The 25,775-nt window shown below is 43.5% G+C and overlaps 1 protein-coding gene across 2 annotated transcripts in view; it reads right to left on the minus strand.

Annotated features, from left to right (window-relative positions):
• The window catches only part of ift74 (intraflagellar transport 74), a 207,746-nt gene extending 184,977 nt beyond the window's left edge, over positions 1-22,769 (minus strand). For both annotated transcript variants that reach the window (XM_052019231.1, XM_052019230.1), the window contains exons 1-3: positions 22,538-22,769; positions 19,268-19,403; positions 11,833-11,881 (exon numbers count right to left, since the gene is read on the minus strand). In XM_052019231.1, coding sequence (XP_051875191.1) covers positions 11,833-11,881; positions 19,268-19,403; positions 22,538-22,651 — 299 coding nt within the window. In that variant the 5' untranslated portion in view covers positions 22,652-22,769. The remainder of the gene's footprint in view (positions 1-11,832; positions 11,882-19,267; positions 19,404-22,537) is intronic.
• Between the last annotated feature and the right edge of the window lie 3,006 nt (positions 22,770-25,775).

Consider the following 25,775-nt stretch of genomic DNA (forward strand, 5'->3'; position numbering starts at 1 on the left):
GGAAAAAGAGAACAAACAGGCAGATAGTGCAGAGGATCCCGGAGGCTGTTCCCCTCAATAACAGGTTTACCGCTTTGGAAGCTGTTGAGGGGGATGACCTGCAGGGATCAAGCAGCGGTAGCCAGGTCTCTGGTACTGGGACCAGTCCTGCTGCTCAGAAGGGGAGGAGAAGAGGAAGGTAGTAGTGATAGGGGACTCGATAGTCAGAGAAACAGATAGGAGGTTCTGTGGAAGTGAGCATGAATCCTGGATGGTATGTTGCCTCCCAGGTGCCAGGGTCAAGGATGTCTCTGATCGGGTCCACAGCATTCTTGAGCAGGAGGGAGAACAGCCAGAAGTTGTGGTCCATGTTGGCACCAACGACATAGGTAGGAAGAGGGACGAGGTCCTGAAGAGCGAGTTCAGGGAGCTAGGCAGAAGACTGAGGAACAGGACCTCAAGGGTAGCAATCTCGGGATTGCTGCCGGTGCCACATGATAGTGAAGGCAGGAACAGGAGGAGGTGGCAGTTAAATGCGTGGCTGAGAAGTTGGTGCAGGAGTGAGGGTTTTAGATTTCTGGATCATTGGGATCTCTTCTCGGGAAGGTGGGACCTGTACAGAGAGGACGGGTTACACCTGAACCCGAGGGGGGCCAATGTCCTTGCAGGCAGGTTTGCTAGGGAGGTTCGGGAGGGTTTAAACTAGTTTGCGAGGGGGATGAAAACCAGAGGGCTAGGTCAGAGGAAGAAGTGGAAGGGGAAAAGTCAGATCTAACAGGCAGAGAGGCTTTGAGGAAGGAGAAGCAGAGTTTAGGGTATAAAAGTAGAAAGGTGGATGGACTAAAGTGCATTTACTTAAATGCAAGAAGTATCAGGAATAAGGGTGATGAACTAAGAGCTTGGATGAGTACATGGGACGACAATATTGTGGCTCTTCCAGAGACTTGGCTGTCACCAGGGCAGGAATGGTTATTGAATATTCATGATTTTCAGTGTTTTAAAAGGGATAGGGAGGGGGGGAGGAGGAGGGGTGGCGATACTGGTCAGGGATACTGCTACAGCTTGCAGAAAGGGTGGATAATGTAGAAGGATCCTCTCTAGAGTCAGTATGGGTGGAAGTTAGGAACAAGAAAGGAGCAGTTACTCTACTGGGAGTATTCTATGGGCCCTCCGGTAGCAGTAGGGATACTGAGGAGCAGATTAGGAGGCAGATTTTGGAAAGAGGCAAGAATAACAGGGTTTTTATCATGGGAGACTTCAACTTGCCAAATATTGATTGGCACCTGCTTAGTGCCAAAGGTTTAGATGGGGCAGAGTTTGTTAAGTGTGTCCAGGACGGATTCCTGTCACAGTATGTTGACAGGCCAACTAGAGGGAATGCCATATTAGATCTAGTATTAGGTAATGAAGCAGGTCAGGTGACAGATCTCTCAGTGGGTGTGCATTTGGGGGACAATGACCACCGCTCAATAACCTTTAGCATTGTCATGGACAAGGACTGGAGCAGAGAGGACAGGAAGATATTTAATTGGGGAAGAGCAAATTAGGAGGCTATAAGGCGAGAACTTGAGAGTATAAATTGGGATGACATTTTTGAAGGGAAATGTACTATGGAGATGTGGTCGATGTTCAGGGATCTCTTGCAGGATGTTAGGGATAAATTTGTCCCAGTGAGGCAGAGAAAGAATGGCAGGGTGAAGGAACCATGGGTGACAAGAGAGGTGGAACAACTCGTTAGGAAGAAGAAGGCAGCATGGATCAGAAGGGCTCATGAGAAATATAGAGTAGCAAGGAAGGAACTTAAGAAGGGGCTAAGGAGAGCAAGAAGGGGACATGAAAAGGCTTTGGCGAGTAGGGTTAAGGAGAATCCCAAAGCTTTTTCCTCATACGTGAAGAGAAGAAGGATGACGAGAGTAAAGGTAAGTCCGATTAGAGGCAAAGGTGGGAGGATGTGCCTGGAACCTGTGGAAGTGGGAGAGGTTGTCAATGATTACTTCTCTTCAATATTCACCAAGGAGAGGGGCCATGATGATGCTGAGGACAGTGTTGGTAAGGTTAATGTTCTGGAGCATGTAGATATCAAGAGAGAGGATGTGTTGGAGCTGTTAGAAAATATTAGGACAGATAAGTCCTCGGGTCCTGACAGGATATTCCCCAGGCTGCTCTGCGAGGCGAGGGAGGAGATTGCTGAACCATTGGCTAGGATCTTTGAGTCCCCGTCGTCCACGGGAATGGTACCGGAGGATTGGAGGGTGTCAAATATTGTTCCCTTATTCAAAAAAGGTAATAGGGATAGTCCAGGGAATTACAGACCAGTGAGCCTTACATCTGTGGTGGGCAAGCTGTTGGAAAGGATTGTAAGAGATAGGATCTATGAGCATTTGGAGAATCATGGACTGATTAGGGACAGCCAGCATGGCTTTGTGAAGGGAAGATTTTGCCTCACAAGCCTGATAGGGTTCTTTGAGGAGGTGACCAGGAAGATTGACGAGGGTAGTGCAGTAGATGTGGTCTACATGGATTTTAGTAAGGCGTTTGACAAGGTTCCACATGGTAGGCTTCTTCAGAAGGTCAGAGGGCAAGGGATCCAGGGAGGCTTGGCAGTGTGGATTCAGAATTGGTTTGCCTGTAGAAGGCAGAGGGTTGTGGTGGAGGGAGTGCATTCAGATTGGAGGGCTGTGATGAGAGGTGTCCCACAAGGATCGGTTCTGAGACCTCTACTTTTTGTGACATTTATTAATGACTTGGATGAGGGGGTGGGAGGGTGGGTTAGCAAGTTTGCAGACGACACAAAGGCCGGTGGTGTTGTGGATAGTGCGGAGGGCTGTCGAAGCTTACAGAGGGATATTGATAGGATGCAGAGCTGGGCTGAGAAGTGGCAGATGGAGTTCAATCCGGAGAATTGTGAGGTGGTACACTTTGGAAGGACTAACTCCAAGGCGGAGTACAAGGTTAAAGGCAGGATTCTAGGGAGTGTGGAGGAGCAGATATCCACAGATCACTGAAAGTTGCCTCACAGGTGGATAGTGTAGTTAAGGAAGCTTATGGGATGTTAGCTTTCATAAGTCGTGGGATCGAGTTTAAGAGCCATGAGGTAATGATGCAGCTCTACAAAACTCCAGTTAGACCACACTTGGAGTACTGTGTCCAATTCTGGTTGCCTCCTTATAGGAAGGATGTGGAAGCATTGGAAAGGGTGCAGAGGAGATTTACCAGGATGCTGCCTGGTTTGGAGAGTATGGATTATGAGGAGAGACTAAGGGAGCTGGGGCTTTACTCATTGGAGAGAAGGTGGATGAGGGGAGACATGATAGAGGTAGACAAAATATTAAAAGGAATAGATAGAGTGGACAGCCAGCGCCTCTTTTCCAGGGCACCAATGCTCAATCCAAGAGGGCATGGCTTTAAGGTAATGGGTGGGAAGTTCAAGGGAGATATCAGAGGGAGGTTTTTCACCCAGAGAGTGGTTGGTGCATGGAATGCGCTGCCTGGGGTGGTGGTGGAGGCTGGTACATTGGTCAAGTTCAAGAGATTGTTAGATAAGCATATGGAGGAATTTAAAATAGAGGGATATGTGGGAGGAAGGGGTTAGATAGTCTTAGGCATGGTTTAAAGGTCGGCACAACATGGTAGGCTGAAGGGCCTGTATTGTGCTGTATTGTTCTATGGTTCTATGCAAAGATACAGTTATCATGGTCTATGTGGGTACCAACGATATTGGTAGAACAAAGAAAGAGGTTCTGCTGAAGGAATATCAGCAGCTAGGAACTAAATTAAAAAGCAGAACAAAATGCTAATGATCGCTATGTTACTTACATGAGCCATGCACTAATTGGCACAAAGTCAACAAGATTAAAGAGGTAAACGTGTGGCTCAAAGATTGGTGTGGGAGAAGTGGGTTTGAATTTGTTGGACATTGGCACCATTACTGGGGAAGGAGGGAGCTGTTCTGAAGGGATGGGCTCCACTAAAATCATGCTGTGACCAGAGACCTGGTACACTGCATAACTATGGCTATAGATAGGGCTTAAACTGTGAAGGGGTGGGGGAGGGGGGAGGGATCTAACTTCAGGCAACACAGACAACTTTGAGAAGGAAGTCAGTAAATACAGAACTAAGGATTTTGCTTTTGAATGTGCGGAGTATAGATAACAAGGTAAATGAGCTTACAGCACAGATCAGAATTGGCAAGTATGATGTCATGGGCATCACAGAGACATGACTGAAAAGCTGGGAGCTAACCACCTAAGGATACACATCCTATTGAAAAGACAGGCAGGTGGCAGAGGGGAAGGGGTGGTCCTGTTGGTACAAAATGAAATTAAATCAATAGCAAGGAGCAATATAGGATCAGAAGATGTAGAATCTTTGTGGATAAAGCTGAGGAACTGCAGAAGTAAAAAGACCCAGATGGAAGTTATGTACAGGTCTCTGAATACTAATCAGGATGTGGGGTACAAAATACACCAGGAGATAGAAAAGGCATGTGAGAAAGGCATTGTTACAGTGATCACTGGGGACTTCAATATGCAGGTAGACTGAGAAAATCAGGTTGGTAGTAGACCGTAAGAAAAGGAATTTGTGGAATGTCCATGAGATGGCTTTTTAAGAACATCTTGTGGTAGAGCCAACTAGGGATCAGGCAATTCTGGATTTGGTGTTGTGTAATGAGGTAGACTTGATCAGGGAGCTTAAGTTGAAGGAATCCTTGGGAGGCAGTGACCATAATATGATAGAATTCACCCTGCAGTCTGAGAGAGAGAAGCTGAAATCTGATGTAACGATATTATAGTTGAGTAAAGGTAACTACAGAGGCATTAGAGAGGAGCCGACCAGAGTTCATTGGAAGGGGACCCTAACAGGGATGATATCAGAGCAACAATGGCAGGAGTTTCTACGAGTAATTCGAGAGACACAGCAGAATTTCATCCCAAGGAACAAGCACACTAAGGGGAGGAGGATGTGGCAACCATGGCTGACAAAGGAAGTCAGGGGCAGCATAAAAACAAAAGAGAAGGCATATAATATGGAGAAGATTAGTGGGAAGCCAGAGGATTGGGAAGTCTTTAAAAACCAACAGAAGACAACTAGAAAAACTATAAGGGAGGAGAAGATGAAATAAGAGGGTAAACTAGCCAATAATACAAAAGGAGATTTCAAAAGTTTTGTTTAGATGCATAGAGTACGAGAGAGGCTATGGTGGACATTGGACTGTTTGAAAATGACGCTGGAGAAGTACTAATGGGGAAGGGAGAAAAGGCAGAACTAAATAAGTACTTTGCGCCAGTCTTCACAGTGGAAGACACCAGTAACATGCCGGAAATTCAAAGGTCGGGGGCAGAGGTGAATGTAGCGGCCATAATTAAGGAGAAGCTGCTGGGGAAGCTGAAAGGCCTGAAGGTAGATAAATCACCTGGACCAAATGGACTACACATCAGAGTTCTGAAAGAGACTGTGAAGGCATTAGTATCACTGGAGTCAGGGAGGGTTCCAGAGGGCTGGAAAATCGCAAATGTGAAACGCCTGTTTAAGAGGGGAGGCAAAAGACAGGAAATTATAGGATGATAAGTCTGACCTCAGTGGTTGGTAAGATTTTAGAGTCCATTATTGAAGATGAAATTTTGGAGTACTTGGAGTTACATCATAAAATAGTGCGAAGTCAGCACTGTTTCGTAAAGGGGAGATCTTGCCTGACAAATCTGTTGGAATTCTTTGAGGAGGTAACAAGCAGGTTAGACAAAGGAGCCAGTGGATGTTACTTACTTGAGTCAGTGGGTGTTACATGGATTTTCAGAAGGCCTTTAACAAGGTGTCACGCACAAGATTGCTAAACAAGGTAACACTCCATAGTATTCAAGGCAAGGTGCTAGCATGGAGAGAAGACTGACTGACTGGCAGAAGTCAGAGAGTGTGGATAATGGGGTCCTTTCCTGGATGGCTGCCAGTGACTAGTGGAATTCCGCATGGGTCAGTGTTGGGACCTCAACATTTCACTTTATACATTAATGATCTGGATGAAGGAACTAATGGCGTTGTGACCAAGTTCACAGATGATACCAAGATAGGTGGAGGGACGTCATGGAGCCAGGGAGTCTGCAAAAGGAGTTGGACGGGTTGGGAGAGTGGGCAAAGAAGTGGCAGATGGAATACAGCGTAGGAGAGTGTGAGGTAATGCACTTTGGTAGGAAGAATAAAAGTGAAGACTATTTTCTAAATAGGGAGAGAGTTCAGAAATCAGAGGTGCAAAGGGACTTGGGAGTCCACATTCAGGATTCCCGTAAGGTTAACTTGCAGCTTGAGTCGATAATACAGAAGTCAAATGTACAGTGGCATGCAAAAGTTTGGGCACCCCTGGTCAAAATTTCTGTTACTGTGAATAGTTAAGTGAGTAAAAGATGACCTGATTTCCAAAAGGCATAAAGATGACACATTTCTTTAATATTTTAAGCAAGATTACTTTTTTATTTCCATCTTTTACAGTTTCAAAATAACAAATAAGGAAAAGGGCCCAAAGCAAATATTTGGGCACCCTGCATGGTCAGTACTTAGTAACATCCCCTTTGGCAAGTATCACAGCTTGTAAACGCTTTCTGTAGCCAGCTAAGAGTCTTTCAGTTCTTGTTTGGGGGATTTTCGCCCATTCTTCCTTGCAAAAGGCTGCTAGTTCTGTGAGATTCTTCGGCCGTCTTGCATGCACTGCTCTTTTGAGGTCGATCCACATATTTTCGATGATGTTTAGGTCGGGGACTGTGAGGGCCATGGCAAAACTCTCAGCTTGTGCCTCTTGAGGTAGTCCATTTTGGATTTTGAGGTGTTTAGGATTGTTATCCTGTTGTAGAAGCCATCCTCTTTTCATCTTCAGCTTTTTTACAGACAGTGTGATGTTTGCCTCCAGAATTTGCTGGTATTTAATTGAATTCATTCTTCCCTCTACCAGTGAAATGTTCCCCATGCCACTGGCTAAGCCCACACAAGCCCAAAGCATGATCGATCCACCCCGTGCTTAACAGTTGGAGAGGTGTTCTTTTCATGAAATTCTGCACCCTTTTTTCTCCAAACTTTCCTGTGTCCTCACCACAAAATTCAGTGTCAGAAGTTTGCAAAGGAACACCTAAACAAGCCTGATGCATTTGGAAACAAGTCCTGGGGACTGATGAAGTTAAAATAGAACTTTTTGGCCGCAATGAGCAAAGGTATGTTTCTGTCAGAAGGTGGTGGAGGCCAAGTCATTGGGTGTATTTATGGCAGTGATTGATAAATTCTTGATCACTAGGGGCTAAGGGTACAGGGAGAAGGCGGGAGAATGGGGCTGACAGAAAACACCATGATTGAATGGCAAAGCATACTCGACTGGCCTAATTCTGTTCCAATGTCTTATGGTCTTATGGAACCAAGGCCACAGCAAGCTCTTGACAAGACTTGTCCAATCACTCATCTCTCTTTCTTTCTCTGTTTTACCCAATTTCCACCTCATGATTATGACTGAATCTGTTTCCTCTACATTTTTCCAGATATAGGTCAACTCTGTCTATTGGATGATATTTCTATTAAGACCCCAATATCCTATCAATTCACTTTTTAAAATGTTACACAGTAGCATAACACATTTTACAGTGAACCCAGTAAGTTTAAAGAGAGCACATGTATTGGGGGCCTAGGAAACTTAAGGGGAGAACAAGAACAAAGGACCCAGTAAGTTCAAAGGTGTCAAACCATCAAGATTTCTGAATATTGGATAGTGGATTATCAGAGTTTTACTGTAGTGCACATAGACCAAGGGCCTGAAATAATTCAACATTAATAATTTTTCATGCAAATTCATCCTGTAATGGAGTAACCAGAAATGAATGCAATACTCCAGATGCAGCTTAAATGCAGTTATGTTGCAGTTTATAAAGTTGCAACATAACTTCCTGACTCCTGAACTCAATGACTAATAAAGGCAAGCATGCCATTGGCATTCATTACTACCTTATCAACTTATGCAGCTACTTTCAGGGAGCCATGGACTTGGACCCCAAGGTCCCTCTGTATACCAACACTATTAAGGGTCCTACCATTAACTGTGTACGTTCCCTTCACATTTGATCTCCCAAAGTGCAACATCTCACACTTGCCTGGATTAAATTCCATCTACCATGTCTCTGCCCATATCTTTGTTGTGCAATTGATCTCGCTGTGGCCTTTGGCAATATTCTACACTATCCACAATGCCACCAATCTTTAAGGCATATGCAAACTTACTAACCCACTCTCCCACCCCAGACATTCCCTCTTCTCCCTCCCCCCAATCAGGCCAAAGATACAAATGCCTGAAAATACATACTACCAGGCCCAAGGACCACTTTTTCCCACTGATATAAGACTATTAAATGGTCCCCTTGTACAATAAGATGGACTCTTAACCTCACAATCTACCTCATTATGGCCTTGCACTTCGTTGTCTGCCTGCACCACACTTCTATAACTGTAACACTTTACTTACATTCTGTTATTCTCTTCCCTCCAACTACCTCAATGTACTGATGTGATGAAATGATCTGTATGGATGGCATGCAGAACAAAAGTTTCACTGTAACTGTATACACGTGACAATAATAAACCAATGTACCAATTTTAGTTTTCATTCAAGTCATTTATATATATCACAAACAGCAAAGGTCCCAGTACGGATCCCTGCAGAACACTACTAGTCATACACCTCCAGCTGGACTAAGACCCATCGACCACTATCCTCTGTATTCTATGGGCAAGCCAATTCTGAGGTGCACAGACAGGTTAGGTGGGAGGAAACTATTTCCAATAGCAGTGAAGTCTAAAATGAGAAACTGATGATAAGAGGTTTAGAGAGAATGTCAGGAATAACTTTTTCACCCAGGTGATTAAAATCTGGAACAGATCTGGAGGAGTAGGTGGTGGCGGTAGGTAGTCTAACCACATTTCAGTCGTACCTCGAGGAGCATTTAAGTCATACATACGATCTGACTAGAATCTGCCTTACTAATCAAATTCCTTGCATTAAAATAAATACTTCAAGACATAGAAGGCTATGACCCAAATACCAGAAAATGGGATTAGACTAGGTGGCTATTTGATGGTTGGCAAGACCATGGTGGACTAGAGGATCCATTTCCCTGCTGTATGATTCTATGATTCAATGACATTATTGCATTCTTCTGGCCTGTAAAAGACCTTCCAACTTGAAAAATACCTGTGTATTGCAACTCGTTGTCTTCTATGCCCTGGCCATACCTCTGTGCCATCCCGGATCTGATGTTTCCCATCCATATTATTTTACATATCCTTGTTCATGTTTCCTATTTTTCCTCATTTAACTTATCAACCAGGTGACTTAATCCACATTTTATCCCCACAGCAATCCTGCCCTCAACGTATCAGAGATATTCTCTCTGTCCTATCCATCTCATGACCATTCTGTCTGCAATTTAAAATTAATTTGTTTTCTACTGGGGTTTGCTAACGTGCTGGAACATTTTAAAATTAAGGAGGAGATAGTGATGAGACTTCTGAAAAGACTTGAAGTGGATAGCTCCACAGGGACTGGGCATACATCTCAGAATATTGAAAGAAGCAAGTGAGGAGATTGCTGGGGCTTTGACAAAAATCTTTGTGTTCTCACGAGCAACAATCGAGGTCCCGGAGGACTGGAGAGTAGAAAATGTTGTGCCTTTGTTCAAGGCAGATGGGATAATCCAAGTAATTATAGGCCAGTGAGCCTCACTTCAGTGGAAGCTATTGGAAAGGATAGTTAGGGATAGCATTTATGCACATTTGGAAAAGGCATGGCATTGCTTAGGGACAGTGAGCATGGCTTTTTGTAGGGCAGGTCATGCCTTACAAACTTGATTGAGTTTTTTTGAGGAGGTGACAAAGGTGCTTGATGAGGGTAAGGCAATGGATGTTATCTACATGGAATTTAGTAAGGTATTTGATAAGATCCCCCATGGTAGGTTGATTCTGAAAATAATGGTGCATGGGATCCAGGATGAATTGCAAGTTTGAATTTAAAACTGGCTTGCCCATAGAAGACAGAGAGTAAGAGTGGAAGGCTGTTATTCTGGCTGGAGATCCATGACCAGTGGTGTTCCACAAGGATTGGTGCTGGGACCTCTGTTTGTGATATATATCAATGAATTGGATTAAAATGTAGATGGTTGGATTAGCAAGTTTGTGAATGGCACCAAGATTGGTGGAGTTGTGGACAGTGTAAAGGACTATCAAAGAATACAGTAGATGTAGAACAGTTACAGACATGGGCAGAGAAGTGGCAGATGGAGTTTAAACCGGGCAAGTGTGAGGTATTGTACTTTGGGAGGTCAAATGAAAGGAGAAAGTATAGAGTTAATGGTAGGCCCCTTAATAGCATTGAAGTACAGAGGGATCTTGGGGTTCAAATCCATAGTTCACTGAAAGTGACTAATGCAAGTGGATGAGGTGGTAAATAAGGCGTATGGCATGCTTTCCTTCATTGGTAGGGGTGTTGAGTATAAGAGTAAGGAAGTCATGCTGCAGCTAAATAGACTTCTATCAGACTGCACTTGGAGCATTGTGTGCAGTTCCAGTCACCCCATTACAGAAAGGATGTGGAGACTGGAAAGGGTCCAGAAAAGGTTTACCAGGATGCTGCCTGGATTAGAGGATATGAGTTAGAAGGAAAGGTTGGACAAACTTGGGTGGTTCTCCCTTGAGCGTCGGAGGCTGAGGGGAGACCTGATAGAGGATTTTTTTTTAAATTATGAGAGGCATAGATAGAATCTCTTCCCCAGAGCAGAAATGCCAAGCACCACTGGACATGCTTTTAAGGTTAGAGGGGGGAAGTTAAAATGCGATGTGAGGGACAAGTTTTTTTTCCACACAGAGAATGGTAGGTGCATGGAATGGGTTACCAGGGGTAGTAGTGGAAGCAGGCAGTTTGGTGAAGTTTAAGAGGCTTCTAGATAGACACATGAATATGATGGAGATATATGGATGATACACAGAAAGAGGACATTTAGTATAAATTGGCATCAATATTGGCACATCATGGGCCGGATGGTCTATCCAGTGCCATACTATGTTCTATCTTTCCCAGCTCTAATAAAGGGTCTTTGAACTGAAATGTTAACTGTTTCATTTTCCACAGATAATGCTAACCTGCTGAGTGCTTCCAGCACTTTTTGTTTGTATTTGTATTCATCTTTTAAAAGTAATGAAATTCTCCAAGATGCGGCACAAACAGATGAAGTAATGTATTGTAAACTAGTTAAAGGGTTTTGGAGGACAGAAAGTTTCAACAAGGTTTCTAATAAGTGGAGTGGGTGAATGGGAAGAAGATCATGGAGCAAAACTGCAGAGACCAGAAGCAAGGCTGCTGATGATTTCAACGTGATTGGAAATGTAGGGTGAAGCATTTAGTATTTTTGAAGGGAAAATGGTAAGGGTTAGGAAACTTGTACGTGCAGATGGTGAAAGGAGTTGGAATTATACCAATGGATCTTCCAAGATCATTGTTGGAGTACATAAGAGAGACTTTAAAAACAAGTATGAGTAGTTAAATTTAAAGCACTACAGAACAGGGACCGAGGAAGGTCAGCAAAAATGGAAGAGATTTACAATAGTGATACCTAGCAGGATTTTGATAAGCTGGAGCACATGGAAGAAAAATGGTAATATTTGGAAATAGAAGGGAAAAACCTCCACGATCGATAAAATATGGGATTTTGAAGCTGTGGATGAAACTAAAAAGGAATGTTGACAAGGGTGGGGTCAGTCAGTCTGCAGAACGTGTGGTGGAGCTTGAACAGTATGGTTATGGTCTGACGTTACATTAATTAAGAACCTTTATACACTCACCTAAGCAGTCCAAGAAAGTAGGACTTGTCCAGAATCTGACGATGTGGTCCTGTAACATAAATAACTCGAAGATAATTTCCTAATCTTAGCATAGTGAGTTAAAAGAAAAACAGCAAAATTCTTGCAAAGTTTTAAAAATTTCTCAAACAAATATGCTAAGCTACAAGTCACAGAACAGGATGTCCAATCCAGGGGCAGCAGGTTAAAGTTCCATTAAGGTAAACTGAAGAAGAAAGTTCAATAAATCTGGTTAATTGAGAGCAAGCAGCAGATGATGATCCAGAGTTCTATCAAACCTACTTTAAAAAGAACTAATTCACTGGAATCCTTCAGCAAAAGAACGTGCCACCTGACTTGATCTGAATGTTTCTCAGAGCACATAGGAATTAGCCCATCGGCCCACCATGTCTGCGCCGATCATAATGCCAATCTTACTAATCCCACCTGCTTGCACATGCTCGTATCTCCCTGTTCATGTGCCCGATTCCAAATTCGTCTTAAACATTGCTGTAGTATCTACTTCTACCACATACCCTGGCAACACATTCCAGATATCTATCAGTCTGTGTAAAACAAAACACTTGCATCACACATCTCCTTTAAAATTTCTCTCTCTCACCTTAAACCAAAGACAGTTCTACCCTTGGAAAAAGACTCCAACTACCCTATCTAAGCCTCTCATAATTTTACTATCACGTCGCCCTCGACCTCAAGAGAATACAATCCAAGTTTGCCCAACCTCTCTTTAATACTAATAGTCAAAAATCAAGGGAACATCTTGGTGAACCTCTTCCATATCCTCTCCAAAGCATCCACTTCTTTCCTGCAGTTTGGCAACCAGAACTACACAAAGTTGGGCTAACTAAAGTTTTATACAACTGCAGCATGACTTCCCGACTCTTATACTCAATATGCAAATCAATGAAGGCAAGCAGGCTGTACACCTTCTTTACCACCCTATGCACTTGTGGTGAGACTTACACTCTTGATCCCTCTGTATATCAATGCTCTTAAGGGTCCTAACAATTATAGAGTCATAGAGTCTCACAGCATGGAAGCAGGCCCTTCGGCCCAGCTCATCCATGCCTACCTGTATTGCCAGCAAACTAGTCATCTCACCTGGAAAAAACTTCCACCTATCACCTCCCAGCTTCTCACATCATTCTGGTTCACCCCTGTCCCCCACCTACCTACCTTCCCCCTCTGCTAGCTCGAGCTGTTCTTCCTCCCCCTTCCCTTTTATTCTGGCGTTCCAGTCCTGATGAAGGGTCTTAGCCTGAAACGTCGACTGCTCATTTCCCTCCATAGATGCTGCCTGACCTGCTGAGTTCCTTCAGCATTCTGTGTTCATTGAACTAATCCCATCAGCACGCATTTGGCCTATAGCCCTCTAAACCTCTCCTATCTATGTACTTATTGAGATGGTTTTTAAACATTGCTAACGTGCCCAACTCAACCACTATTTCTGGCAGCTCACTCCGAATATGCACCATGCTTTGCGTGAAGAAGCTGCCCCAAATGTCCCACTTAAATCTCTCGCCTCGAATCTTAAACCTACGCCCTCTTGTTTTTACCTCCTCCTCCCTGGGAAAAAGACCACATGCTTTCACCCTGTCAATGCCCCTCATGATCTTATAACCTCTATCAGGTTACCCCTCAATTTCCTAGGTTCCAGGGAATAAAGCCCGAGTCTACACAACCTTTCCTTGTAACTCAAGCCCCTAAGTCCAGGCAACATCCTGGTAAATCTTTTCTGCACTCTTTCCAGTTTAATAACATCTTTCCTCTAATAGGGTGACTAAAACTGTACACAATACTCCAAGTGAGGTCTCACCAACGTCTCAAATAATGCAACATAACTTCCCAACTCCTGTACTCAGTGCCCTGACTGATGAAGGCTAGAGTGCCAAAAGCCGCCTTCACTACCCTGTCTAACTGAGATGTCACTTTCAGCAAACTATGCATTTGCACTTCAAGCTCCCTCTGTTCCATAACACTCCACAGGACCCTACCATTCACTGTCTAAGTCTGACCCTGGTTTGATCTCCCAAAATGTAATACCTCATATTTATCTGGACTGAAAGCCATTTGCCAATCCTCAGCCCACATACCTAGATGAACAAGATCCCCCTGTAATTTTTCTTAAACTTCTGCAATGCCTACAACACCAGCTATTAATATCGTCCACAGACTTATTAATCGTGCCTTGTATACTTACATCCAAATCATTTATATCAATTACAAACAACAAAGGTCCCAGCAGTGACTCCTGTGGCACACCATTAGACACAGGCCTCCAGTCCGAGAAACAACCCTCAACCATCACCCTCTGCTTCATAGCGCTGAGCCAATGAGTACAATCAGCTATTTCCCCCTGGATCTCATTGATTCAAATCTTCCAGACTAGCCTGCCATAAAGTACATTGTCAAAGGCCTTTCTGAAGTCCAAATAGACAATATCCACTTCCCTACCCTCACGTACCCTCTTGATTACCTCCTCGAAGAACTAAAAGATTTGGCAGACACTACTTCCCATGCACAAAGCCCTGTTGACTGTCCTGAATCAGACCCTGTCTCTCCAAAAGTTGGTAGATCCTGTCCCCCAGAATCCCCTCCAAGAATTTACCCACCACCACTGTCAGACTCACTGGCCTGTAGTTTTCTGGCTTGTTTTTGCTACCCTTTTAAACAAAGGGTACCTTTTAGCCATTCTCCAGTCCTCCAGAACCTCACCTGTGGCCAGAGATACAGCAAAAATCTGTGCATGGGCCTCAGAAGGTCTGAGAATCCACCTTAGTGAGGCCTCCAATGCCTCCTCCCTGCTAAGTCATATGTAGCCCAAGACATCACCACTCATTTCCCTTATTTCCTTAACCTCCATCGTTTTCTCCACAGTAAAAATTGATGAGAAATACTCATTAAAATCTCTCCCATTTCCTTTGGCTCCACACACAGACAGCCATGCTGATCTTTATGGGGACCTATTTCTCTCCCTGACCACCCTTTTACTCTTAATATACCCATAGAACTCTTGGGATTTTGCCTAACCTTGCCTGTCAGATCCTTCTCATATCTTCATTTTGCCCTCCTAACTTCTAAGTGCCCTCCTACACTTCTTGGAGTCATTAAGAGAGTCACTGGTTCCCAATTGCTTATGCGCAGTGTATGCCTCCCTATTCTTCTTAACCAGAGCCTCAATATCTCTCGTCAACCAGGGTTCCCGAAACCTGCCAGCCTTGCCCTTCACCCCAAAAGCAACATTCAGGTCCTGAATTCTTGACATCACACTTTTAAAAGCTTCCCATTTGGCAGACACTCCTTTCCCTGCTAACAATCTCACCCAATCAAACTCTGCAAGATCCTGCCTAATGGCTCCAAAATATGCTCTGCCCCAGTTCAGGACCCTAACCTATGAAACGGTCGTATCCTTCTCCATAACTAATAGAATTATGGTCACTGGTTCCAAAGAGCTCGTCGACACTTTTGCCACGTGCCCTAACTCATTCCCCAGGAGAAGGTCCAGTATCGCACACTCTCTAGTAGGTCCATCTATATACTGATAAAGGAAGCTTTCTTAGATACATTTCATAAATTGCACTCTGTCCAAGTCTTTTATACGAGGGTTGGCCCAGTCTATATTAAGGAGATTAAAATCTCCCACTAATACTACCCTATTACGTTTACAACTAGCTGCAATCTCTCTGTATATCTGCTCCTCTAATTCCTGCTGAGTCTTTGGGGGGCCAATAATACAATCCCATCAGAGTGACCATTCCCTTCCTATTTCTAAGTTCTACCCATATGGCCTCACTGGATGATCGATCCCCCAAGATTATCCTAAGGACCATTGTCATGTCCTCTTTCACCAAGAAGGCAACTCCCCCTCCTCTTACCTGCACCTCTGTCACATCTGCATCATCTGTATCCTGGAACATTGAGCTGCCAGTCCCACCCTTCCTTCAGCCATGTTACTGTTATGGCTATGATATCCCAGTCCCCAGAGCCAATCCATGCCCTGAGTTCATCTGCTTTACTTGTTAAGCCTCTTGCATTGAAATAAATGCAATTTAAACCAATGGTCTTTCCCCCCCATTTACTGTGCTCCTGTCTATCCTGACGACTATACGTGCTCTTACTGGCTTCAGTATTATCCCGATTTCTCATCAGGCACTCTACTGTTCAGGGTCCCACTTCCCCCACACCTCTAGTTTAAACCCTCCCGAGTAGCATTACTCTATACTTTCCTCGCTTTTGACTTCCTAAACTGCAACAACTCACATTTGTCCAGATTAAGCTCCATCTGCCATTTCTCCACTCAAATTTCCAGCTGATCTATATCCTGCTGTATCCATTGACTATATATCCTATATATCCATTGACTATATGTATGTGTAATATATTATATATATTTACACACACACACACACACACACACACACACACACACACACATATATATATATAAAAATATACATATATTACACACACATATAGTGGCATGCAAAAGTTTGGGCACCCCTGGTCAAAATTTCTGTTACTGTGAATAGCTAAGTGAGTAAAAGATGACCTGATTTCCAAAAGGCATAAGGTTAAAGATGACACATTTCTTTAATATTTTAAGCAAGATTACTTTTTTTATTTCCATCTTTTACAATTTCAAAATAACAAAAAAGGAAAAGGGCCCAAAGCAAATATTTGGGCACCCTGCATGGTCAGTACTTAGTAACATCCCCTTTGGCAAGTATCACAGCTTGTAAATGCTTTCTGGAGCCAGCTAAGAGTCTTTCAATTCTTGTTTGGGGGATTTTCGCCCATTCTTCCTTGAAAAAGGCTTCTAGCTCTGAGAGATTCTTGGGCCGTCTAGCACGCTCTGCTCTTTTGAGGTCTATCCACAGATTTTCAATGATGTTCAGGTCGGGGGACTGTGAGGGCCATGGCAAAACCTTCAGCTTGTGCCTCTTGAGGTAGTCCATTGTGGATTTTGAGGTGTGTTTAGAATCATTATCCTGGTGTAGAAGCCATCCTCTTTTCGTCTTCAGCTTTTTTTACAGACGGTGTGATGTTTGCTTCCAGAATTTGCTGGTATTTAACTGAATTCATTCTTCCCTCTACCAGTGAAATGTTCCCCGTGCCACTGACTGCAACACAAGCCCAAAGCATGATCGATCCACCCCCATGCTTAACAGTTGGAGAGGTGTTCCTTTGATGAAATTCTGCACCCTTTTTTCTCCAAACATACCTTTGCTCATTGCAGCCAAAAAGATCTATTTTAACTTCATCAGTCCACGGGACTTGTTTCCAAAATGCATCAGGCTCGTTTAGATGTTCCTTTGCAAACTTCTGATGCTGAATTTTGTGGTGAGGACTCAAGAAAGGTTTTCTTCTGATAACTCTTCCATGAAGGTCATATTTGTGCAGGTGTCGCTGCACAGTCCAACAAGTGCACCACCACAAAATCTGCTTAATCTGATTTAGTCTGCTAAGGTGTTTTGCAGTCAAATGGGGGTTTTTATTTGCCTTTCTGGCAATCCTATGAGCAGATTTGCAGATGACACCAAGGTTGAGGGTGTTGTGGATAGTTTGGAGGGCTGTCAGAGGTTACAGAGGGATATAGATAGGATGCAGAGTTGGGATGAGAAGTGGCAGATGCAGTTCAACCCAGGGCTTGAACTTGAATGTGAAGTGGTTCATTTTGGTAGGTCAAATATGTTGGCGGAATATGATCTTAATGGTAGGACTCTTGGTAGTGTGGAGGATCAGAGGGATCTTGGGGTCTGAGTCCATAGAACGCTCAAAGTGGCGGCGCAGGTTGACTCTGTGGTTAAGAAGGCATATGGTGTATTGTCCTTCATCAATCAGGGAATTGAATTTAGGAGCCATGAGGTATTGTTGCAGCTATATAGGTCCCTGGTCAAACCCCACTTGGAGTATTGTGCTCAGTTCTGGTCACCTCACTACAGCAAAGATGTGGAAGCCATAGAGAGGGTGCAGAAGAGATTTACAAGGATGCTGCCTGGAATGCGGAGCTTGCCTTATGAAAGCAGGTTGAGGGAACTCGGCCTTTTCTCCTTGGAGAGACGGAGGATGAGGGGGGACCTGATTGAGGTGTATAAGATGATGAGAGGTATTGATAGGGTAGATAGTCAGAGGCTTTTCCCCAGGGCTGAATTGGTGGCCACAAGAGGACATAGGTTTAAGGTGCTGGGGAGTAGATATAGAGGAGATGTCAGGGGTAAGTTTTTTACTCAGAGAGTGGTGAGCGCCTGGAATGGGCTGCCGGAAACCGTGGTGAAGGCTGATACGATAGGGTCTTTCAAAGGACTGTTAGATAGGTATATGGAGCTGAGTAAAATAGAGGGCTATGGGTAAGCCTAGTAATTTCTAGGGTAGGGACATGTTCGGCACAGCTTTGTGGGCCGAAGGGCCTGAATTGTGCTGTAATTGTTCTATGTTCTAGTTCTCTCAGAAAGTTTTCTTGGCCTTCCAGACCTCAACTTGACCTCCACCATTTCTTAATTACATTAACTGCCATTTCTTAATTACATTATGAACTGAGGAAACGGCTACCTGAAAACGCTTTGCTATCTTCTTATAGCCTTCTCCTGCTTTGTGGGCATCATTTATTTTAATTTTCAATGTGCTAGGCAGCTGCTTAGAGGAGCCCATGGCTGCTGATTGTTGGGACAAGGTTTGAGGAGTCAGAGTATTTATAAAGCTTTGAAATTTGAATCACCTGGCCTTTCCTAACAATGACTGTGAAAAGCCATAGCCCTAACAAGCTAATGAAAGTTATCTGAGAGCTCAAATCTGTTGGGGTGCCCAAACTTTTGCATGGTGCTCCTTTCCTTTTTTCACTCTAAAATTGTACAAAACAAAGATAATACACTAATCTTGCTTAAAATGTTGAAAAGAATGTTTCATCTTTAACTTTATGACTTTTGGAGATCAGTTCATCGTCTACTCTCCTACTCATTTAACTATTCACAGTAACAAAAATTTTGACCAGGGGTGCCCAAACTTTTGCATTTCTCAAAACAATTTTCTCATCCAATTTACCAACTTGTAGTGAATCTCATGTGACTCAATCTGGACCAGTCTATCAAGAGGGACCTTGTCAAGTGCTTAAAGTCCATGTAACATCACTGCCATATGCTGTTCAATTACCTTTGTCACTTTCTCAAAAAACTCAATCAAATTTGTAAGGCAGGATCTCCCTTGCACAAAGGCATGCTGATTTTTCTCTAATAACTTGCCTTTTCCAAATGCGAGTAAATTGAGCCTTGATTTTTCAAATCATATGATTGATTCTTAATAAACTTATAAGATCACATAAGTAGTACAAGGCATCATCCATGTTCTAAGGACATAAAAATTATACATACTTTATTAATAATTCTCTTTCCAGATTATGCAAAAAGGCTAAATGATAACCTACCTTTCATTCCAGTTTTCATTCCGCTCAACCCCTGCTGAGTTACAGGGCGATCTGCAACTTTAATCTGAGCAGAGAGCACACCTCCAGACATTACCATTCCACTACGTGTTCCAAGTCTTGCTGTACCAGGAGATATCTAGAGACAGAAATCCACTGTGTCAAAAAATTTACATTATTCATATTGGCAAACAAATTTCTCACTATATTAATTAAATGATATAGTATTGCTCATACATTGCTTGAATATGTATAATAATCAAGGAGAAGAAAACAAGTTATATAAAATTTCCTTTAAAAGATCAGATGTACAGGAAAAAAAAACAAATGGCTGAATACTTATGCAAATATTTCACATCTGTATTCACGAAGGAGAAGGACATGGAGGATAGTGAGATCAGTGTGGGGTATGCTAATATTTTAGGACATGTTGATATCAAGGATGACGAGGAGGTGTTGGGTCTCTTAAAGAACATTAAGCTGGATAAGTTCCAGAGCCTGATGGGATCTATCCAAGGTGATTGAGAGAAGCAACAGGTGACACTGCTGGGGCCTCGACAGAGATCTTTGCATCCTCCCTGGCACAGGTGAGGTCCCAAAGGATTGGCATGTAGCTAAGGTTGTCCCTTTGTTTAAGAAGGGCAATAGGAATAATCCAGCAAACTATAGCTGGTGAGCCTTACGTCAGTGGTATGAATATTTTGGAGATGATTGTTAGGAATAGGATTTACCCACACTTGGAAAAGCCTGGGTTTATTAGGGATAATCAGCATGGCTTTGTACTGGGCAGGTCATGTCTTACAAATTTGAGTTTTTTGAGGAGGTGGTGAAGATGATTGATGACGGTACAGCAGAAGACATGCCTTTCGTAAGGTATTTGACAAGGTCCCTTGTGTAGGCTGAACCAGAAGATAAAGACACATGGAATCTGTGGCAAATTGGTAGGTTGGATTCAAAATTACCTTGGCCATCAAAGATAGAGAGTAGTGGTGAAGGGGTGTTTCTGTGATTGGAGGTCTGTGACCAGTGGTGTTCTGCAGGAATCAGTGCTGGGACCACTTTTGTTTGTGATATATACAAAAGATTTTAACAAAAATGTAGATAAGCCAATTAGTAGGTTTGGATACAACACAAAAAACTGGTGGAGATGTGGATAATGAAGAAGGTTGGTCAAAGGATATGGCACAATACAGATCAGTTCCAGATATGGACAGGCAATGGTGAATTGGTTTATTATTGTCACATGTACCGAAGTACAGTGGAAAAACTTGTTTTGCATGCTGTCCATACAGATCATTTGTGCGTTAAGGTAATACAAGGGAAAAGAATAACAATGCAGAATAGTGTTACAGTTACAGAAAAACTGCAGTGCAGGTAGACTGGTGCAAGGCCATAATGAGGTAGATTGTGAGGTCAAGAGTCATTCTTATCCTACTAAGGGGCTGTTCTATAGTCTTATAACAGCGGGAGAGAAGCTGTCCTTGAGCTTGATGGTCCATATTTTCAGGCTTCTGTATCTTCTGTCTGATGGGAGGGAGGAGAGAGACTGTCTGGGATGGATGGGGTCTTTGATTATAATGGTTGCTTTACCAAGGCAGCAATAAGTGCAGTGTCCATGGAGGTGAGGCTGGTTTCTGTGATGTGCTGAGCTGTGTCCACAACTCTTTGCAGTTTCTTGTGGCCCCGGGCAAAGCAGTTTTCATACCAAGCCGTGATGGATCTGGATAGGATGCTTTCTGTGGTGCATCGATAAAAACTGGTGAAGGTCAAAGGTGACATGTCAAATTTCTTTAGTCTCCTGAGGAAGTAGAGGGGCTGATGGAGTTTAATCCAGACAGGTGGAAGGCAGTGTACTTTGGGAAGTCAAATGTTAGGGGAGAGTAAACAGTCAATGGTAGGACCCTTGGAAGCTTTGATGTATAGAGGAATCTTGGATGCAAGTCCACAGCTTTGGAGAGGTTCATCAAAGTATCAGCTATAAGGAGAGATAGGACAAACTTCGATTGTTTTCTCTGGAGCGTCAGAGGCTGAGGGAAGACCAGCTTTAAGGTTGGAGGGGAAAGAGTTTAAAGATGTGCGAGGCAAGTTTTTTTTAAAAAACACAGAATGGTAGGTGCCTAGAACATGCTGTCCGGGAAGGGGTGGATATGACAGTGATGTTTAAGAGGCACTTAAACTCGCAGGGAATGGAGAGACGTATCATGTGCAGCCAGATGGAATTAGTTTAAATTAGCATCATGGTCAGCACAGGCATCATGGGCCAAAGGATCTGTTCCTGTGTTGTACTGTTCCATGTGCCATATTCAATAAATAAAACAAGAAGTTCCAATTTAAAAGGTTAAAACTCCAATTATCAATTACTTCCAGGACCTATCTTCATGCCTCTTTCAGGCAGATGAAATGCTAGGTATGCTGAATGTGCCCTACGGGTCAGAGGGCATTCATTCTCTAGTTTTCTTCCAAGAAACACCAGTTCAGGGAATACAGTGAGGGCAGAGATGGGGTAGGGGAGCAACACGGATGAGGAGTGAGACTACAGGGAGGACAAAGCAGCTGGGGCACAGAAAATGAAGGGAGCGGGGAGGGGTGCTTAAGAGCAGCCAATTATGATAATCTGAGAAAGATGTCAAAGAGAGAAAGGATATTTAAATATGTTAGACTTAAATGATCTGCAGTAATATATTATGTTATGGGACCAGGTGAAGAATCGGTGCTGGGAGGGGTAAGGAAGCTGGGAGGGGTGCCAAGTGGAGAGGCCAAAACAAGTGCTAGGCATTGAAGAGAGAAGATATTGGGCATCACGCAGAGGAAGGGGCCACGTGGAGGTACATCCGGGAGAGGTGGGATTTGTGGGTGAAGGGGTGGAAAAAGGAATTGAGAGCGTGGACCAGGGAAGGAGACTAGGTGTAGGTTGGATGGGTTGGGGGGGGGGGGGGGCTGGGGCTGTGGTTGGAGGAGTGGGTTGGAGGGGGAGTGGGCTGGGGTGGAATAGGGTGGGGGGTGTGGGGTAGGAGAGGGGTGGAGTACGGTAGAAGAGGGGTCGGGAGTGGGATGGGGGTTGGATCTGTGACGGTAAGGTGAAAAGGCAAGGGTAGTTGAATGAAGGAGCATAGGGAGTGTGATGAAGCGGTGGGAGAGGAGGGGGTTGAGAGTGCAGGAATGTGAAGCTGGATGGAGAATGCGTAAAGACGAGCGCAGAGTGGAAAAAGGTGAAGTGGAAGATGGCGATGAGCGGCCTCTGATGGGTTCCCCAAAGAAATCCTGAACACTTACTCCCGTACTGAGTCTCGATGCGGTAGGGGGAGGTCGTGTGCCACTGGCCGGTCTGCCCGAGGCGCCTTTGGTGATCGGGCGTCCGCCACTAAAAGGCCGCTGAAAGTTCGCCATTGCCCGCACTGCTGTTTCCTGGCAACGCGCTGCAAGTCTCGCGAGTCCAGCGCGCTGACGTAGCTGCGGGAAGTAAAATGTTTCCTGTTAGTGAAAGGTTAATTGTTGACAGGTTTTCCCGATTATTGGAGGATTCTGACGCACTTTGTTGGGCCAAATTTTCTTTTTACTTATATAGTTAATAACAATATGGACTATGACTCCCAACTGCTCACCTTCCCCTGTCAGAATGCTCTACACAGTCTTCGAGACATCCTTAACCGTCGGAGCCATTACGCTATGCTGAAATCTCGCTTTCAACTACAGAAATGCCTGTATGTTCCCCTCATGATTGAGTCTATTATCACTACTGCTCGTCTGGACTTTGTCCTACCCTGTTATACAACAGAGTCAGTTGAGGTGCCATTGATTTTGGTGTTGCTGCTGTTCTCTAAAAGCCATACACCCAACGGATTCCAAAGCGTTGGGTGTATGGCCATGCTTTTCAAATGTTCATACACCCTATCCCTAAGAATCCCCTCCAATAGCTTCCCTAACGCGGACATGAGACTCACTGGCCCATAGTTTCCAGATTATTCCTATTTCTCTTCTTAAACAAAGGAACAGCATTTGCTACTTGCCAGTCCTCCAGGACCTCCCTCATCCAGAAGATTAAGATGCTTGGGATTCACTGTGACTTGGTCATGTGGATTCAGAACTGGCTTACCCATAGAAGACAGAAGATGGTGATTGATGGGCCTTACTCCAGCTGGAGGTTTGTAACTAGTGATGTTCTGCAGGGTTTAATATTGCGGCCTCTGCTGTTTGTGATATATATAAATGCTTTGGGTGAAAATGTGGATGGGTGGATTAGTAAATTTGCAGATGACACAGAGATTGGTGGCATGTAGATCGTGTAGAAGATTGCTAAATGATACAGCAGGGTACAGATCAGTTGTAGATGTAGGCAGAGAAACGACGTTTGGAGTTTAATCTGGGTAAGCGTGAGATGTAGCACTTTGGGAGATCATATTTAAAGGGAAAGTACACAAGTAATAGCAGGACTGTTAAGAACATTGAGGTACAGAAGGATCTTGAGGTCCTAGTCCCTAGCTCCCTGAAAGTGGCCTCAGAAATCAAGAGGTTGGCAAAGAAGGCATATGGCATGCTTGTTTTTATTTGTTAAGACACTGAGTTCAAGAGTCAGAAAGTTATGTTGCAGCTTTATAAAACTCAAAACCACATCAACAAAAATGTGGTGTAAGTAAGTTCAGTGGTAACTTTCAGAAGATAATTGGATATATAGCTGAGAACCAGTGGATTGATGAAAAATGAGGGATTACACGAATCCTTACTGGAGCTGGCACAGACACCATGGGAACCAAGCACTCCTATTGTGTATAAGACATTTAAAATTCATTTTTAGGTTCACTTTTTCACTGAAACACAGTGGTAAAGAAGGTGCCTGCTTGCCTTCATCTGTTGAGCATTGAGTATAAGAGTCGGGAAGTCATATTGCAGCTATATAAGACTTTGGTTAGGTCGCATTTGTGGTTTTGTGTGCAGTTCGGGTCGCCTCATTAAAGTAAGGCTTTGGAGAGGGTGCAGAAGAGGTTCACCAGGATGCTAATTGGATTAGAGAGTATTAGCTATAAGGCAAAGACGGACAAGTTGGATCATTTCCTCTGGAGCATTGGAAAGGCTGAGGGGAAACCGATTAGAAGTATATGAAATTATGAGAGGCATAGATAAGGTAGAAATGTCAAATACAAGAGGACCTAGTGGACAAAGTTTAAAGCAAATGCGCAGGGTAAGTATTTTTACACAGAGCGTGGTAGATGCCTGGAACACACTGCCAAGGGTGGTGATGAAAGCATACTATAGTGGCGTTTAACAGGCATTTAGACATGCACATGAACATCTATGGAACGGAAGGACATGGATCATGTACAGGCAGATAAGTTTAGTTTAATCTGGCGTCATGGTCGGCACAGACATTGTGGGCAAAAAGGCCTGTTCCTGTGCTGTACTGTTCCACATTCTATATGCAAGATGATGGAATCTGGATTAAGAAAATAAACTGCTTGAATAACTCAGTGGGTCAAATAGCATCTTTGGTGGCAAAGGTGATGGTCGACATTTTGGGTTGAGGCCCTGTTTTAGGACTCAGAGTGTTGCAGAGATGTTGTTTAACCCACTGAGTTCTTCCAGCTGTTTATTTTTTAGTTCTTGTTCTGTTGCTAAAGCTCCTTGCTCTTATAATGAGATACAGGATGCTGTCTGGTATTGCTCTAACTCCTGTTTACAGATTCTATAATATTCCATCAGATTTTTTAAAAAATTTTATGTTTGGTGTAGGTAATGGAATCCACATCTCTAATACTATAATTCAACCTGAATTAGTGTAGTTGACTAAAACCAGTCAAGGCTCAAAGGCAGTACAACTGAATGTTATTTTAATTGTTTGTTAAAACTTTGAAACTTAAAACTTTATTTATATAGCACGCTAACAGGACCTTCTGGCCCAATGAGCCTGCATTGCCCAATTACATCCATGTTAACCTACCAACCCGTACATCTTTGGAAGGAGGGAGGAAACCGGAGCACCCGAAGGAAACCCACGCAGTCACAGGGAGAACATACAAACTCCTTACAGACAACGACGGGAATTGAACCCCGATCACTGGTGCTGTAATAGTGTTAAGCTAACCACTACGCTACCATGCTGCCCTATGTTCTATGAAAAATAACATACAAACATTTTTGTGCATTTTTGTACACTTAACATGCTTTCCTTTAACTACAAAGACTATTCACATATAAGTATATCAAACATTAAGCATATGAAGTTATGAGAGGTATGGATAGGGTAGATAGAGTCATTTTCTTAGAGTGAAAATGTCAAATAATAAAGGGCATAACTTTAAGGTGAGAGAGGGAAAGTTTTGAGAAGATTTAAGAGGCAAGTTTTTTTTACACAGAGAGCAGTTAGGTACCTGGAACGCACTGCTAGGGGAAGTGATGAAAGCAGATACGATAGTAACCATTTAGGTAGGAACATGAACGGGCAGGGAGTGGAGGGATACAGACCGTGTGCAGGCAGATGGGATTATTTTGGATTGCCATAATAATTGGCAAAGACATT

Source organism: Pristis pectinata, chromosome 7, assembly GCF_009764475.1.
Source record: "Pristis pectinata isolate sPriPec2 chromosome 7, sPriPec2.1.pri, whole genome shotgun sequence".
Taxonomy (NCBI): domain Eukaryota; kingdom Metazoa; phylum Chordata; class Chondrichthyes; order Rhinopristiformes; family Pristidae; genus Pristis; species Pristis pectinata.